Source organism: Mus musculus, chromosome 2, assembly GCF_000001635.26.
Source record: "Mus musculus strain C57BL/6J chromosome 2, GRCm38.p6 C57BL/6J".
Classification (NCBI taxonomy): domain Eukaryota; kingdom Metazoa; phylum Chordata; class Mammalia; order Rodentia; family Muridae; genus Mus; species Mus musculus.
This window is the reverse complement of record NC_000068.7, coordinates 155,811,201-155,828,359: the sequence shown is the minus strand read 5'-3', so window position 1 is coordinate 155,828,359 and position 17,159 is coordinate 155,811,201. Positions and strand designations below refer to the sequence as shown.

At 50.8% G+C, this 17,159-nt stretch overlaps 3 protein-coding genes across 4 annotated transcripts in view; 2 read left to right on the top strand and 1 right to left on the bottom strand.

Annotated features, from left to right (window-relative positions):
• Positions 1–1,434: 1,434 nt before the first annotated feature.
• Positions 1,435–8,523, top strand: Eif6 (eukaryotic translation initiation factor 6). Its single transcript, NM_010579.2, has 6 exons — positions 1,435–2,033; positions 2,150–2,235; positions 4,320–4,495; positions 4,992–5,168; positions 5,342–5,523; positions 8,249–8,523. The coding sequence occupies exons 1-6, from the start codon at positions 1,927–1,929 to the stop codon at positions 8,256–8,258; spliced, it is 738 nt and encodes a 245-aa protein (NP_034709.1). The 5' UTR covers positions 1,435–1,926; the 3' UTR covers positions 8,259–8,523.
• A 604-nt stretch (positions 8,524–9,127) lies between these two features.
• Positions 9,128–10,630, top strand: BC029722 (cDNA sequence BC029722). The gene is made up of 2 exons (NM_001384169.1): positions 9,128–9,194; positions 9,277–10,630. The coding sequence occupies exon 2, from the start codon at positions 9,280–9,282 to the stop codon at positions 9,433–9,435; it is 156 nt and encodes a 51-aa protein (NP_001371098.1). The 5' UTR covers positions 9,128–9,194; positions 9,277–9,279; the 3' UTR covers positions 9,436–10,630.
• The window catches only part of Mmp24 (matrix metallopeptidase 24), a 43,026-nt gene continuing 35,859 nt past the window's right edge, over positions 9,993–17,159 (bottom strand). Inside the window, exons 7-9 of one of the 2 annotated variants that reach the window (XM_030248212.1) lie at positions 16,005–16,143; positions 14,194–14,464; positions 9,993–12,649 (exon numbers count right to left, since the gene is read on the bottom strand). In XM_030248212.1, coding sequence (XP_030104072.1) covers positions 12,607–12,649; positions 14,194–14,464; positions 16,005–16,143 — 453 coding nt within the window. In that variant the 3' untranslated portion in view covers positions 9,993–12,606. The remainder of the gene's footprint in view (positions 12,650–14,193; positions 14,465–16,004; positions 16,144–17,159) is intronic. The other variant, NM_010808.4, reaches the window with a different exon arrangement.

Sequence of the window (17,159 nt, the reverse complement as noted above, 5' to 3'; positions counted from 1 at the left end):
ATCTGAATTTTGTTTGCCCAGACACAACACATAGAATCTGCAGTTCCTGTGTTTCTATGTACATAAAACATGGACACTACAAGGATGTTTCAGATGCCCGTACAGTACACAGAGAACAATGACTAGGTACACCCATAGATGCATAGAGCGAGTATACAGAGCTCTCTGATTAACTCAAAAATAAAACTTCTGTTGCAGGTACATAATCAATATGGTCTGCCTAAATGAATGGCCACAGAAAATTCAAGCTTCTAGTACACACTGCAGAGCCCCCCTGAGACTCAGAAACTATAAATACACATATGACTCTTCATCCTAACTCTGCACCAAGCTGTGCTCACAACCTCACCCTGAACATTCCCTAGAGCCGAAAGGCTACTTAGATGCAGATTCTGAGGGCTGAAGCTTAAAAGCACAAACCTCAGAGAACAAGACAGATGTATTAGATGAAAACTGTATTAGGGACAGAGGGTCATGGAGATAGTAGAGCGATCGACAAAGCTTATCAGAGAGAGGCTGACTTGGAGGCTGGTCTTGAAGGACAGGGGGAGAGCCAGGTGGAGGAGAGTTAAGAGTTCTTGGTAGAGTAAGCCAGAGAGTGGTGTGGGGCTCAATGAGCGGATCTGGGGTGAGCTGGGGGAGATAAGCAGAGCACGTAGTTGAACACTTAGACACAAACACACAGACCACCTTGCTGAATGTCTCTGGAAGCTCGGGCTGCAGCTGGTCATGGGTCTTTCTCCTGAACTTAGCACCTGCAGGAGACTGTGCATGGTACTAATCAATAAAGGCAATTGTGGCTAGACCCCGTAGCAATCTGATGTGTTCTCGGTTATGGGACTGTATGATGGGGCTGGGGAAAGGGCGCCGCGCCATTTATGCCCCTTTCAGATCAGATCTTCTTGGAGAAGAATGAATGGCATAAGACAGTCTGCGGTAAGTGATTCTCTGCTCCTTTTACCTTCCACTGTGGCATTCTGAGACACCCTGGGGACTTTTGTATATTCTACACTAGTTGAGACAAGTTTATTCTATGAAAATGGGCCATACCACTATCCCCAGGGCTGCTGATGGGGTGATAAACTGCGTGATAAACACATCAAGGAAGCAAGTCAGCTCTCAGATCTTTGCTTACCCTAGAACCCTTTCTCCTCCAATCTCTCCGTAACACATTTCCCCGTCTCCATTGTCTTCTTCAGCCTATGGTTCTTATGCCTCCTCCAACCACTTTATCCTGGTCTCTTGGTTGATCTCTATGCCAAATTTCAATCTTCAACCCTTGACCCTTGCCACTGGTCCAGATTCCCACTTCCGTCCGCGTGGCCGGGGTGTGATTATCCTCTTTCTCAAATCCGCCCTTTTCCCGTCCTTACTCGGTAAATAAAGCCCTCCAATCAATCCAGCTCCAACCAGACAACACCGGTTCCTCATTTCCTCATCTTTTCATTTGCCCAGCCTCAGGTTTGATTGATTATTCCTTCTAAAAAGACCCACTAGGAGGTGAAGCCAAAAACCTAAAGCAAGAAAACGTGCAGGAGGCGGGGTCGGGCGGAGTCACCTAGTAACCATCGAGTCCTCCCAAAGGGTGGGGCTAGAGTGACCAGCAGCTCCGCCCGGCTCCTGCGCGCTCCCGGAAGCGGGCCTGGGAGGAGGCGGAAACGGAAAGCTAGTTACGGGAGAAGTTGTTGCAGCGTGTAGACATTGGAGTCGCTTGGTGAGCTGTTGGGACTCTGGGCGGCAAAAGTCAGTTCCGGGTCGCAGGGCGAGAGGACTTGGGGCAGGAGAGCCAGGAGGGATCCGTCCGCACGCCCGGGCATCTGAGGGGCCCGAGAGGGCGGGGTTTGAGGAGGCGAGGCTGGTTGACCCGGCTCCGGAGTGGATCTGTCGGCCCAGAACCCGCAGTCGTGCTGCCCCCCAGCCTCTCTCATGGCGGTCAGAGCGTCGTTCGAGAACAACTGTGAGGTCGGTTGTTTTGCCAAACTCACAAACGCCTACTGCCTGGTGGCCATCGGAGGCTCAGAGAACTTCTATAGGTGAGGCGAGAGCTTCTGGTCCCGAGCCGCCGGGGCGGGAAGGGAAGGGAGGCGGAGAGCGAGAGGTCTGAAAAGAGCGACCCACCCCAGTAAGCAGCGAATCCGTGTTTCTACAGTGTGTTCGAGGGTGAGCTCTCCGATGCCATTCCCGTGGTGCACGCATCCATCGCCGGCTGCCGAATCATCGGGCGCATGTGTGTGGGTAAGGCGGGTGGAAGACGCCGAGGGACACAGCGAAGCACTCTGAGTCATTAGTTTCCTGGAGCTTACCCCCAGTGATCGGGGGATTCCCAGGCTTTCGGGCCCAGTGGACTTTGGAATCTGACGGGTGTGTGGGACTCGAACTGCAGATCAAGAACACTGTCTCTCAGACTTGAGAGTAGCCGGAGCGAAATACCATTAAGTGCTGGCTATCATTCTTGGTCTCGTTTTTCCTTCACAGGGATACTGGAAAGCATGGGTTGTCGCTCGGAACTATGTGACTTACAGAGTCCCACACCTAAGGGCGGAGGAGAGGATTTGCATCTCTCTCCTGCCTCTGAATATGAACAAGTTGCTTCTTGTTTTTGAGCATCAGTTTCTCCCTCAGGAAATAACTAAGGTCCCAGGTCACCCTGTTCAGCTGCATTTAATTCTTACAATTTCTTTTTTTGTTTGTTTTTTTTTTGTTTTTTTCGAGACAGGGTTTCTCTGTATGGCCCTGGCTGTCCTGGAACTCACTTTGTAGACCAGGCTGGCCTTGAACTCAGAAATCCGCCTGCGTCTGCCTCCTGAGTGCTGGGATTAAAGGCGTGCGCCATCACACCAGGCTAATTCTTACAATTTCTAACTACAACTCGAGTGTTGAGTGGCTCCCGACTTTTCCTTTTATCCCCCCACACTCTGGCCTTAGCTGCACTGTCCCTGTAGCTAAGAATGACCTAGAATTCTTGATACACCTTCATCTACCTCCCAGGTTTGGGGATTAGTAGGTGTGTGCCATTATGCCTTTGCAGTCCTTTCACCTGGCACTGTGCCCCATTGCTACACTCTTAGTTTCTTGGTTCAGGCTTTTATGTATTTACCTAAAAACATTTTTTTTTTAATCGTTAAGCATGGGTGGTGACTCTACATGGTTTCTCATTTACATTAATCTCTGATAATAAAACATCCTGGTCTTTTAACTGTGTCCTTATGAAATGAATTCTGACACGACATGAGAGATTTTAGTCTGGTCTTTGTTCTGTTTTAAGGAACGTAACGTGAGGTTCAGAAATTGAGAACTGTGGCTCAGGCTAGGCAGACGCTTGCCTGTAGTCATAGTGTAATGTTGAATGCTTTGTATAAAAATGCCATTCTTTTTTTTTTTTTTTTTTTTTTTGGTATTTCGAGACAGGGTTTCTCTGTATAGCTCTGGCTGTCCTGGAACTCACTTTGTAGACCAGGCTGGCCTCGAACTCAGAAATCCACCTGCCTCTGCCTCCCAAGTGCTGGGATTAAAGGTGGGCGCCACCACACCCGGTTTAAAAATGCCATTCTTACGTTAATGAGTATTTAGACAATTTATAGTTTGGTGTCTTAAGACTAGTACTACTGGCCAGGCAGTGGTAGCGCATGCCTTTAATCCCAGCACTTGGAAGGCAGAGGCAGGTGGATTTCTGAGTTCGAGGCCAGCCTGGTCTACAGAGTGAATTCCAGGACAGCCAGGGCTACACAGAGAAACCCTGTCTCAAAAAAAAAAAAAAAAAAAAAAAAAAAAACCACAAACAAACAAAAAAAGACTAGTACTACTGTGTAAATATGAACATATGTCCGTATTACTTTTGGATATATAATACCTATAAGTAGAGTTGAATAGTCACAGGATATATGACCATTTAGTATAGTAGATGCTACCAGTAATATCTTAAGTGGATGGCCCTTGTATACTCTTGTCAGAGCATAGAGTTGTTCCACGTATTATTGCTAGCATTTGATATTGATGGTCTTTGAAAATGTTTAGCAATTTAGGTAGGTGTGTAGTGTTAGCAAAATGTATTATTAATGCCAAGAACCTTCCTGCTCGTCCGGAGCTCCCCCAATCCCTAGTTGGTAACAGTGAGGTGGGTGGTATTTGTTGGGATATATTTCTGGCCACCTGAGGCCTGCTTAGGCGACCATGGTTCATATATGGATCTGTAGTTGAAGGACTGGGGTTGGCTTAGCGTTCTCCTAGGAAGCTAGTTGGGCTAGAATGGGTGGCATCCTGGGAAGCCGTTCTTGTACTCAGGGTGTATTTATCCCACTGTGCAATTTTGTTCTCTTCAGGGAACAGGCATGGGCTCCTGGTACCCAACAACACCACCGACCAGGAGCTGCAGCACATCCGCAACAGCCTGCCTGACTCCGTGCAGATACGGCGGGTGGAGGAGCGGCTCTCGGCCCTTGGCAATGTCACCACCTGCAATGACTATGTGGCCTTGGTCCACCCAGACTTGGACAGGGTGAGGTGGCAGCTTGGTCTGGAAGTTACAGGACTAGCCTAGCCAGTGGTTGGCAGTTATCACCCCAGGAATTAGGCAGGAATTAGGGGTTTCACTTGTGATTTTCCTTGGGCACTCCAGTTTTTTGCTTTCATAGGAGTAGTGAGGCCTCGGTCAGTATCAAGCCGGGAAGGGCATTAATCCTTCAGATTTGGAGAGATTGGCCTACTCGGTCCTGGGCTATGATGGTTGACAGTTGTACTAGAGTGTGTGTTAGTGAAAAGGGTGACATGAAGCCAAGACTCACGTTTTTCAGGGCATGCCTGGGTTTTAGGGACTCCAGGCTGGGCCTAACTCTTAGCCATACCCGAGTCGTGGCTCGTTGAGGCTTCCATGTGCAGATTTGTGGTTAAAAGGGATTCAGGGAACCAAGGGTGGTGGGTGGTTGATACTTAGAGTTGCCTGGGTGTTTGGCCTACAAGTTCTGTCTCCTGGACACAATTCCTTTCGCCACCAGGAGACAGAAGAGATCCTGGCTGATGTCCTCAAGGTGGAAGTCTTCAGACAGACAGTTGCTGACCAGGTGCTAGTAGGAAGCTACTGTGTCTTCAGTAATCAGGGGGGGCTGGTGCACCCTAAAACTTCTATCGAGGACCAGGATGAGTTGTCCTCCCTTCTTCAGGTCCCCCTTGTGGTAAGTATTCCTGCCATCTGAACCCTGTCCCTTTTGTCACCCTTTGGGAATCTGGGTCATTACCTTCCCTAGTTTGGGACTGGGGCCTTGAGACGTGGAACAGACTTGCGGGGAGAGTCCTTCCTTGGGGAGGTATGAGAATTTGCTTTTGGTACCGTGACACTTGTCTTCAGGCAGGCACTGTGAACCGAGGGAGTGAGGTGATTGCTGCTGGGATGGTGGTGAACGATTGGTGTGCTTTCTGTGGTCTGGACACGACCAGCACGGAGCTGTCAGTGGTGGAGAGCGTCTTCAAGCTGAATGAAGCCAAGCCAAGTACCATTGCCACCAGCATGCGGGATTCCCTCATTGACAGGTAACTTGGCCCTTGTTAATTGTTTGAGACAGGGTTTCTAGGTACCCCAGGCTGTCCTTGAACTCGCTCTGTAGATCAGGCTAGCTTCTGCCTCCTGAGTGCTAGAATAAAAGGCGTGTACCACCATGCCTGGCTCACTTTTGTCTTTGAGGGGAGGGGCAGATGGTAGATCTTTGAACGAGAGACTTGTTTTTGTACTGGGAGGTTTAGAGTGAATATGCATACTGGCTTAGAGCCACAAACATTGACATCTGCTCATACTTAGTCTTGCTCGAAAACAGCTCTCTGGGCAGACCTCTTCTGTGGTCCATCTTACTTGGTCACTGACCATGTTTTACAGTTTGTATTTGCACATGTGTCCACTGTCTCCAGCAAGTGGCCTGAGACCTGAGATAGAAAATAGCTGTTGGCTAGGGAAGGTGGCAAGCCTCCTTAATCACTGAGGAGACCCCAGATTGCTGTGGTGCTCTTAAACAAGTTGTAGGTGAGTTTTGTATTGAAATCATGGTCTAGACCTACAGTTCTCAACCTGGGGCCCGAACAACCCTTTCACAGGGTCACATATCAGATATCTGGCATACCAGATATTTACATTACAATCCATAACAGCAGCAAAATTACGATTCTGAGGTAGTGACAAACATAATTTTAAGGTTGGGCGTCAGCACAACCTGAGGAACTGTACTCAGGATCACAGCACGAGGAAGGTCAAGAGCCTGCGATCCAGACTTCTGTGGTGAAAAGCCACCCAAGCTGGACACGGACTCTCACTCCTTGGGAGGTTGGACCAAGACTTTTTATTTTATTTTATTTTTTTGTTTTTTTAAAAAAAAATTTTTTTAGATTTATTTATTTATTTATTTATTATATGTAAGTACGCTGTAGCTGTCTTCAGACACTCCAGAAAAGGGAGTCAGATCTTGTTACGGATGGTTGTAAGCCACCATGTGGTTGCTGGGATTTGAACTCCGGACCCTTACCCACTAAGCCATCTCACCAGCCCGACTTTTTATTTTTACCTGGAAGAGCAGCAGCAGAAGATGCTAAGAAGTTGGGCGCCTATTCTCAGCCTGCCCGGGACCTTTCTTAAGGCATGCCATGTCCAACTAACACAGATACCTCTGTGAGGCTAGAAACTCAGAAGTAGAGAAGTGCCCAGGGACAGATGCTCTGCTTTCCGTGGAATGCGGTCCTCATCCTAGTGCATTTGTTTGTGCTGACAAGGTGGACATGGCTGTGTTGAGGATAGTTGGGTGGTGTGGCTTTATATCCTGCCTCTGAGGGTTCACATGGGCATGGGAGATGCTATCTATCCCTCTTAGCTGTTACAGGAGAAACAAGCAGTTCCTTACTTAAGTTCCCGTATGGGCAGCTTGTGAAGCTGGTGAGAAATTTCCTGGGATTATAGAAGTCTCTTGAGTGACATTTAGTCTGTTTTAGGGGATGAGGAGTTGTTTAAATACTGGAAAAGAGTGAGGAAGAACCTCACACAGACAGAGAGATGGGAAAACACTGAGTATGTAAAGGAAACAAGTTTTCTCTGAATGCGAAGGGCTTTAAATTCCCATATCAGGCAGTTTGGACTGTTAGCCTGAGATTTTGAGTTTTGCTGGGTGTTGGGTTGCTTGTTTATGTAGGTTCCCAGTGTAATCAGAGGTTCTGACTATAGGTGGAAATAATAATCCAACTCTGGTTCTTTAAATGATAGAAGTATCATGTGACCCAGACTGGCTCTGCTGAGCTAGAGGTTGTGCCACCACACCTGGCTATGTGCATGTGTTTTTAAAGCTACTAGTTTTGATGACGACATGTTGGTATTCACCCTGACTAACTCTGCTGTCAGAGCTGGTGAACAATTGAGAGCTTATGCACTGCAGGCAAATGCTGTCCTGTAGGGCTACACCCAGCCCAGCCTGAGAAGTTCTACAGCGTTTTATGTGCCAGGCGGTATTAACGTGATCAGAACACTCCCTGTCCTTTTAGACTTGGAAGAGAAGGAAAGACTGTTGTTTCCTTTGGGTTTTTTGACTTGTTTTGAGGTGTTCATGGATTTTACGGGGAAGATATCAGGTTGATATGGGAGACGGTCTAGTGGGTAAAACGCTCGCTGTACAAAGCAGTGAGGACTGACTTGGTTAAGATTCCCACACCACATAAAAGCTGAGCTTGGTGGCACATGTCTGTCATTCCAGCGTTGGGCTCATTGGCTGTCCACCTAGCAGCCATGGTGAGCTCCAGGCTCAGTGAGAGACCCTGACTCAAAAAGGAAAGTGAAGAAGCAGCCGAGGAAAGAGCTGACACGAGCCTGTGCATGCTGCACACAGTGAGCACCTCGGTTTCAGTATCATGAATGATTACTTCCTCCAATACCAGTGATCCACTTAATCCTTAGAGAGAGCACGTCTGTTTTTCAGTCTAGTATTTGTGACTTTTTGTATCAGCAGTAATGAAGAGTTCTGGAAAAGGAAGGCAGTTTTGGCCTTGGCCTGGTCTCTGAGAGGCTTGGTCTGGGCACATCCTGCTCTCACTGACTTTTCCTTGCTCCTGTCTCAAACGTGGGGAGTTTTAGGCTTGATCTTACACAGGATATAGTCAGTCTGGAACCCTGGAACAGGTGGGGTTCCAAGTGTGGCTTTTCAAGGACTGAACTAGAACAGGTCTAGGGTGGGGCCACGTGTACCTTGTAAAACAGCTCCTGATATGTAATCCATTCCTCTCTCTGCAGCCTCACATGAGTCACCGTCCATGCTGCCGTGTGGGCTCCTGCCTCTGGACTTTGGCTCATTTTCCATGCCTGAGCTAGTCTGTACCAGATGCTGGCAGTGGGGCATGGCAGAGCTCGGTAGAGCTGAATTGATTGCCCAACCCTTCACCTGTGCCATCTCTTGACAATTGTTACTGGAAAGCCTGCCCTGTCATGCTGGCTTTCAGTTCTTGTGGCTCTTGGATGAAAGTTCTGCTATCTTGTGCCCCACCCCATTAAAGGACTGCCTCCCACCATCCTCAGTGTGCTGTGTGTGTGTGTGTGTGGCCTCAGTTTGCAACACCTCCTTCTACAGCAGTTCCTGGGTTGTGGGGAAGTTGGGTGGGATGACATGCAGTGTTTTCCCTCAACAGGATGGGAGACCTGCAGGGGGTGGTGGAACACACCAGTAATCCCGGAGGCAGAGGGGATCTCCAGTTCATAGTCAGCCTGGCTACACACTGAGTTCTAGCACAGCTAGGGATACATAATGAGATCCCTCCCACCCCTCAAAGAAGAGATGAACAAGAGGAAGTAGTGCTGGCTTCTGGGTTCCATTTCAAGCCAGCTCCAGCCTCTCGGCCCTCCCTGGCCTCAGAATGAGACACCCAGCTCTTCTCCCTGCCAGGGCCTTTGTGAGGCCATAGGCACTCAGCTGCAGTGCATTCTGGTCCTGCCTGAATTTGAAGATGGGGTAGCCTCCTTGGGAAGCCAGGCCGCCTCCTGTGGCTCTAGCAGGGCCTTCTTCTAAGTGGGGCGGAGCCTTGGGCCCTGGGCGTGGTTGGCTAGTGGCCCTGCCTTTCCCGTGCTCACGGGGCCCGCCCCTGGCGTGCGAAGGCCTTCCTTCTCTGTCTCGGCTGCGTCATAACGCTGCTCCTCCCAGGCCAGACGGCTTCCGTGCAGCTCTGCTTTCACTTTACTGCCTGAGGTGAGGACACGCGCGGGTAGAGGGTGGTGATGGGTGGGGTGACACTTGCTCTGGCATGGTACCAAATGGGCTTCTATTACAGACCATGGGCGCTCTCCTGAGTGGTGGCCAGGATGGCCCGGAGCCCGCGCAGCCCCAGCCTCCAGCGCCGCAGGGTCCGCAGCAGCCTCAGCCGGAACCTGGCCCGTGGGGGCCACTGGACGACGTGCGCTTTCTAATCGCCTGCACGTCCTGGTACTGACCCGGCCACCCCTGGCCTTCATGCCCTCCTGGGCCTGGCCTGGCTTTTATCTCCTCACCCTGTGATTTCCTGTCTTACTCCCTCTGGGCAGAGATTCAAGAAAGATCGCGGAGACTGAAAGTCCCTCAGGGCCACCTCAGAGAATTGCACCTCAGCTTCAGACTTGACAGACCCCCGAACCAGCTCATTCCCACGCCCCCTTTCAGCTCTGTCCTTGGGCTGATTTCCTTAAGAGGAAGAGCCAGGATCAGATGAGGCGTCCTGGCAGGCTCTTGATGCTGTTGAATCCTGGTTTCCCCCTCGCTAGAACTGAGCTGCTGCCTGGCCATAGCCCCATGTGCCCTGTCTCCAGAGAAGTCTTGCCACAATGACCCTCCCGTACTCCTGAGGTTCCTGGGTGACGGGTTGGGGTGGGGTGGGGAGGACAGGACATTGATTGCTGGTTAGAAGATGCACGAGGCAACTGCAGAAGTACACTCCCAGGGTACCCTTTTCTCCCTGAAACTTCTTACGGGCACACATATGCCCTGGTCTTTGTTCCCATACCCCAGGGGAAAAAACACTGTATTTCTGTTTTATTTAGAAATGATTTAAAAAACATTGTACAAAGGCTGATCAGTTTAAAATGTGACCGACACTGAGATGCTGTGATGTCACCCAGGCCGAGGGGAAGCTGAGCTCTGGGGGCTCTAGTACTTTGCCCCTCTGACTGCTCTGACCTGGGCTGATGGACAAACAGATGACCGCAGGCAGAAGAATCCAAGATTGGAAGCCTCTAGGCTGAGCCCTCTCTGGGCCCGGCCCTGTGTCCCTCACATCTGCAGCCTGGGCTGCCTGCCTCCATCCCCTGCTCTTTCGCAACTGGCCTTGGAATGCCAGGAGCCAACAGGGAGCCTGCGGGGCCTAGAGCTTTCAAGAAGTGAGCACCAACCTGAGGAGAGGGACCAGGGGACTGGGGGAGGGAGGCCCAGAGGAGAGGACTAGAAGAGACAGTTTTCTCGGACCCTGGAAGGGCCCACTGATGGGGACACAAGACCCAGCCAGGGCCACCTGGATGGCAGGGGCAGATAATAAGACCTCCTTGTGCTTCATCTGAGGGTAAGATGAGTGCTACCCTCAGCCTCTCTCAGAGCCTACAGGAGTTTCATGTGAGTGGACAGCTGTGAGCTAATAAAGTGCTTTGCAAAGTATAAAACGCTGTACAAACCTATGAATCACTAAATCTCTGCAGTTGTTCCCCGCCTGCCCCAGGGAGCCTGCCCTTGGCCAAAATGAGCAAGAACACAATGGTGAGATGGGACACAGTGGACCCACATAGGTGCTTCTGGGACAAGAGATTTTACTCAACAACTCCCAGGGCATCAAGAGTCTCTGTCTGTGCTACAGGGCGAGAGACCACAGGGCAGGGGCAAAGCCCATGCAGGCTCAGAGGTCAGAGTTGGTATCTGTGACCCACTAGCACCCTGATGGCCGCCTCATACCACCGTTGGGTTTGGCAGAGAGCCAGTGAGTGACACTTGCACCCAGTGGTTTTGGAGCAAGCCAAACCAAGACTTAGGAACTGTCAGATGTGAAGAAGGGCCTCAGGTTAAAACAAACAACAAAAAGGTAGTTTGGGTTAGGGAGTTGGGGGAAACCCCAAAGCCTGGGGCTGCTACCAGCTGGGAAGAGGACCCTTTTTCTAAGAGCAGTGCAGGAAGATGGACCCAGAGACCTGGGCTGCCAGGGTCAAGATAGGAGCACAAACACCGACTCCAGGCTGGAGCTGAGTTGCCTCAGGGTCACTGGGGATGTAGATGGAGAACTTAAAAGGCTGCCCTGGTCCCTTACTCTGAGAAGATGACAAGGGTGGCTCTAGAATCCTCTCTGCTTTACCTGTAGTCAGGCCGAGCCCCCAGGCCACAGAGGACAGGCTGGAGCAGGGCAGGGGACAACATTAATGAAGGGGAGTAGAGAATGGTCACAAACTTGCATCCGCCCCCAGAACCAGGGTCAGCTCCTGCAGCTGTTGAGCCTCCTGAACAGGATGCCCGCTAGTATCAGGATGCCCGAGTGGCCTTTGCAGCACCGTGGTCCTTAGTGCCCAAGGAAGGGCCACCATACTGGCCTCATCACCAAGACAGTCACCTCTAGCTGACCTAAAGCCTCAAGTAGCCTTTGCAAAATGGGACTTTAAACAGTAGTGACAGGACATTTAAATATTCACGACATGACAGCTGGGTCCTTGTGAGATCCAGCTGGGCCACAGCCTTGCCTGCAGCATGTGACCCTAAGTTCTGAGTCTCAGAGGAGACCTGGCGGGTGGAACAGGTTTCCTGAGGAATCCTCTATGGGCTAGCAGGGGAAACCCAGGCTTTTGCCCACTCTGTTGGCATCAGGGGCACTGCAGCCTTGGAGGATAGTAGGGTAGGGATGAGGGGACATCTGACCAGCAGGTGTTGGCAGAGGGGACTGGGATTGGTGGCATCTTGGGGTGGGGGTGAGAGCTAGTGCTGGCTTGCCTCAGAGGGCTGGGTCCCAGCCAGGACTGGAGCTGTGGTATCTTGCAGACACCACAGGATGCAATGACCTCAGGGGCACCTCCTGGCACCATCCTTGCCTCCTGACAGGGCCTGGCCTATTCCCTTGAGTAGAGAGAGGTCTGCCCAGGACAGAAGGCTGGCAGCTGGGTGCCAGCTACCCAACCTGGGGCATAGCCACCATCACTCCCTGCCCCGCACTCAGCCTAGACCAGTGCACCCACCACTTCAGCTACACACGAACCTGGCCTAGGGCCCTGCTGGCCCCAGTGGGCAGTGGCTAGAGCTGCCCCTCAGACCCTGGTGAGGAAGGGCCTGGCTGGCCAGACCGGGTAGACAGAGAGGGTTCTGGGCTGCTCATACCCACTCCTGGACCGGCCGCTTATAGTAGGTGACGGGCTGAGGACCCGCCTTGTTCTTGAATTGGAAGATAGTGTAGAGCAGCACCAGGAGGCAGAGGGACAGTGTGCAGGGGACAACCACAGCCACAGCGTTCACAGAGCCTGGCACGTCATCGATGGTCACCATGATGTCCACATCATCCTGGGGCAGCCTCCGCTCCTTACGCCGCTCTACCTCCTTCTGCTTGCAGCCCATCCAGTCACGCAGGATGTTGCGTGGGTAGCCTGGCTCCACGCTCAGTTTCTGGTTGTCAAACTTCCAGTAGTCCCGGCCTTTGTAGAAGTAGGTGTAATCTGTGGAAATGGGAAGGACTCAGCACCACTACTCCAACTCACCCCTAGCACCTGCTCTCAACTAATTTGAACCTGGGGTCCTGCAGCATTGTGTGAGACAGGGGCTCCAGGTGGCATGGTAGGTGGAGCGGGGTGGTCTGTTGGAATGGAGGTGATTGAGTGCACTGCTTGCCCCACGGATGGTGCAGTAATCAACACAGCAAAGTAGGACTCCCAGGATGTGGACAATCTTGCTTGCTAGCTCAAAGGTGCTGGGAAACCACTAAGGGGTTTTGAGTCGAGCGGGCAAATGCTTTAATGTGTACTGCCCAGGCTGGCTCTGCCTTAGTATGGAAACAGCTCTGTCACATTGTGCCCCAGGCTTCCCATAAGGGTCAGATCAAGTACTTGTACAATGTCATTTCCATAGCTCTAGGACCTCAGCCTATTTTTTGTCCCAAGCCAGTGGAGTTAAAGAGCAAGATTTTATTTGTTAGCAGCAGACACCATGGCTTCATAATTATAGATTTTGGGGGATGGCCTGGGCTTGGCATATATCACTCTGCAATACGGATACCAGTTCTTTTGGACCCTCTAGTGGCTTTGACGGCTGGAAGGAAAGAGGCAGACCAGGCAGCTCTGCCAATCACTCCCTGGGCAATTTCCTTAAGACTCCCAGCCAGTCGGCAGACAGCAAAGCAGCTCACATCGACTCTCCTCATTGGCTGGCTCCCCAAGACTTTCATTGGTCAAAGTCTTTGATGTCACCTGTCTCTGAGGCCACATGTGTAAAGTATCACATTTTAAAAGCCACTAAACAGTGGTGTCCCTCTGCCTCGTTTATTTCTCCAGCTTTTGTGGCAAAGTTATTTTCTGTCACTGGACAACTATGCAAGTCTTTTTTTATTGCTTTCATCCTGAGCCCCATCCCATACGCTGGTTCTTAGTGATCACCATGCAGCGAATGACTGAACCCTGCCATTTCACACCAACTGAAATGCTAGTAAGATGATAAGGGCAGCTAAAGCCATTACATGGCATAGACCATGTGGTGGGCATTATGCTAAGTGTGCTCTAATTTGCCTTATGAATCTTTTATCGCCCAGCCCAAGGGTAAGTGCTACTATTCTCATTTCATGAATAGTAGAACGAGAAAAGGTCAATGACTTGCCCGCTTCTATAGAGAGCAGTGCAGGGGGTCTGTGAACCCAGCCAGCTCCAGTCAAGTGTCAGTGCTTTTATCCAGGTCGGTCAGTAGACAGTCATGGATGCTTGTTCTGTACCTGGTAAAGTCTGAGCCTCCTTAGAGAAGCTTCTAATCTGATAGGGAGACCTGATGGCATACGGAGATTGCCAGGGTAGCCTTCAAGCCCCATGAAAAGTAACCTTTGAACCACCTCCTATCCATCACTGCAAGTTAATTTACTATGTGAACATGGTCCATTTGGGGCCATTTGTCGGCTATCAAATTACATCACTCCAATTGGGATACTCCAGAGAAGATGCCTGGCCCTTGAGAACCACATAAGATTAACTCCCCATTCCCACCTCAGCTTGGCCCTTACATACATCCTTCCTTGCTGATGAAGGCCCCTTGCGGAGCCTGCGGGATGCCCTTCCACACGGTGATGGGCTTGGGGTAGCCAGGGTCTGTGGCTCGCCGCTCCTCGCTGTAGCGCCAGTATCGTTCGCCTTTGAAGAAGTAGGTTTTGCCCACAGGTTCCCAGCGCAGAGCTGTGTCAATTCCTTCACGGGGCAGGCAGCTTCCCAGCTCCCCCAAGCTGTGGGGGTACCCAGGTTCCACCGTCACTTCTTTGAAAACCCAGTACTTGTCTCCTGCAGAGAAGAGAACACAGAATCAGCCTCCGTGAGCCGCTCAGGGCTGGCACAGTGCTCCCACTTGCCCATCTTCATTCATGAAGCCGGAATGTGAGTTTTAGCCCCTGGCCCAGCAGACCTGTGGAGCAAAAGCCAATCGTAGCTTTTGGGCAATGTGCACCATACTACATAGGTTCTCTGTCCCACCATCTTGGTTTTGATGTCACTTTTGTTTTTTGTTTGTTTGTTTGTTTGTTTTTCGAGACAAGGTTTCTCTGTGTAGCCCTGGCTATCCTGGAACTCACTTTGTAGACCAGGTTGGCCTTGAACTCAGAAATCCGCCTGCCTCTGCCTCCCAAGTGCTGGGATTAAAGGCGTGCGCCACCACTGCCCGGCTTGATGTCCCTTTTGAGACAACATCTTTTTTTTTTTTTTAATCCCTGGCTAGCTTGGAATTCATTATGGAGAGCAGATTTGTCTCAGCCATTCTGCGATCCTCCCACCTCTGCCTTCCAAGGGCTGGGATTACAGGTGTAGCTTGTCTTGACCCTCTTTTGTTTTTTGGTGATCTTAGCCACTCCTATGACATCGCATGCTACTGCTCCCCACAGCTGGGGTCAGGTGGAGCAGTCCCAGTGGAAGCCCCTGTAGGTGAGCAGTCTCAGGATGGAGGAAGCTGCAGTTACTTAGGGTTTTTGGTTTGTTTGTTTGTTTTTGTTTTTTTTGAGACAGGGTCTCTCTGTGTAGCCCTGGCTGTCCTGGAACTCACTCTGTAGACCAGGCTGGCCTCAAACTCAGAAATCCGCCTGCCTCTGCCTCCCAAGTGCTGGGATTAAAGGCGTGCACCACCACTGCCCAGCGAGTTACTTAGTTTTTTTGTACACACTGGTCAACTGTTCATAAACATTCACACCTGGACCACAACAAGGCTCTGCCAATTCAAAGCCTGACCCATAGGCAGAAAGTCACCAATTTCCCATGCATCCAAGTTCCTCTGTCCTTGACGTGGCTGGCTCATGTCAACACTGCACAGCACTCGGGACTTAATGCACTCTCCACACATCAACTCACGGCTGTCTCAGATCCTCACACTCCTTCATCTGCTATACCCTCTCCTAACTCTGATGGTACAGCCCCACCCCCTTATATCCTGTGCCTTCCCAAGATCCCCGGCTGCTCAACATTAGGTTAAGTCAAGGTTACCAATATGAAACAACTCAGAACAGAGCTAGCCCAGGCTAGGCATGTTAGCTTGCTTCCCCCTCTTTCCCCTTTCCTCTATCCTGTTGGTGTGCTTGCGCTCTTACAGAACTGAGAGAATGACCTCTAGTGAAGTATGGGTGGCCTTCCTTGTCTTGCCCTGGACTTTGTATGGATGGAATTTTTCACCCCATCAACTTTGGCCCTTTCTTGACTTCCCAGAGTTTCCTTTCTGCAGAAACCTGACCCTTCAGAAGTCATTGTCAGCCCATGCAGGGCATCTGTTTCCCACACCACCTCTTCTGGTTTCGATAGGAAAAAGGAAGCCTCAAAAGGGACGTGGAAACGCCCACGTTACCTTTGAAGAAGACGAATCTCCCGTCAGCTCTTTCATAGGCTGCGTCTATGCGGGCGGGCAGGCCCTTCCAGAACTGTTCGATCTGCATGGGGTAGCCTTCCTGCACCCGGTTATTGCGCAGGCGCCAGAACCAGCGATCCTGGGAGGCGGGAGGAATGGGGGAAGTGAAGAGGAGAGAGGCAGGTGGCAGGTTTTTACCTCTGAATTCAGTGATCTCAGCCCCAGGGCCCAGGCCCAACAACCCAACCCCAACCCTGGGGCTCAGACTCACAACCTCCCATAGAGTCTGTCCATCTGTTTCTTCCAACTCTTTAAAGAAGACAGGATGTAACTAACTCTACATCAGCCTCCTGCTGTCCAAGACTATGAGACAAGAGGCAGATGGGTGTGGGAGAGGTGTGGAAAGACTTGAAAGGAGACTGCCATGGCCAGGAGTGACCACGGGAGGGCAGCAGAGAGTTACCAATATCAGTTGGGCTTGGCCCCGGTCTGGTGGGAATCCCAGCATGGTAAAAAAGATGGTAAAACCCACACATGGCCTGTGAACACTTTGTTGAGAGGATCAAAGAGGTACGAGAGCTGCAGTAGGAACATGACTCAGAAGATAGTACAAACCTAGAGTTTTATTAAAAATTCATTTATGTGTATGGGTTTGTGTCTGAGTGTATGAATGAATGTACAAGGCATGTGTGCATGAGCCTGCAGACATCAGAAGAGGGCACTGGGTTCTTTGGAGCTGGCTAGAAGCACTTGTGAGCCCCCATGTGTGTACTGGGAACTGAACCCAGGTCCTCTGCAAGAGCAATAAGCACTCTTAACCCTGAAGGTGGCCATTTTAAAGTGTTTTTACAAATCACTTTCTGGTCCAGTTTTTAAAATACTTTATTCTGACCTGCAAAACTCTGTCAAGTCAGTCTGACATATACAGAGTCTTAAGGAAGGCCAAGGGGCATGCCTAGAGCCAGTCGCTTAGTGAGAGGCAGAAAGGGGCTAGCCTATGTGGCCTGATTCTTAGTGATTGAAGTTTGCTGGGGAGACCTTACGAAGGAAAATGGGGTGGCTCTTCTCTTCCACCCAGTGCCATGGAGACCTGTTTTGCAGCTCCCATTTGATGAAGGGTACTTCCTAGTGTCTGGGGTGTACCAGCAGGCAGCC

Excerpts from the sequence above, each read along its gene's own strand:
- BC029722 (NM_001384169.1), top strand. The coding sequence starts at position 9,280 with ATGGGCGCTCTCCTGAGTGGTGGCCAGGATGGCCCGGAGCCCGCGCAG.
- Eif6 (NM_010579.2), top strand. The coding sequence starts at position 1,927 with ATGGCGGTCAGAGCGTCGTTCGAGAACAACTGTGAGGTCGGTTGTTTT. Across the intron at positions 2,236-4,319 it reads CATCGGGCGCATGTGTGTGG|GGAACAGGCATGGGCTCCTG; the intron begins GTAAGGCGGGTG and ends TGTTCTCTTCAG. Across the intron at positions 4,496-4,991 it reads TCCACCCAGACTTGGACAGG|GAGACAGAAGAGATCCTGGC; the intron begins GTGAGGTGGCAG and ends TTTCGCCACCAG.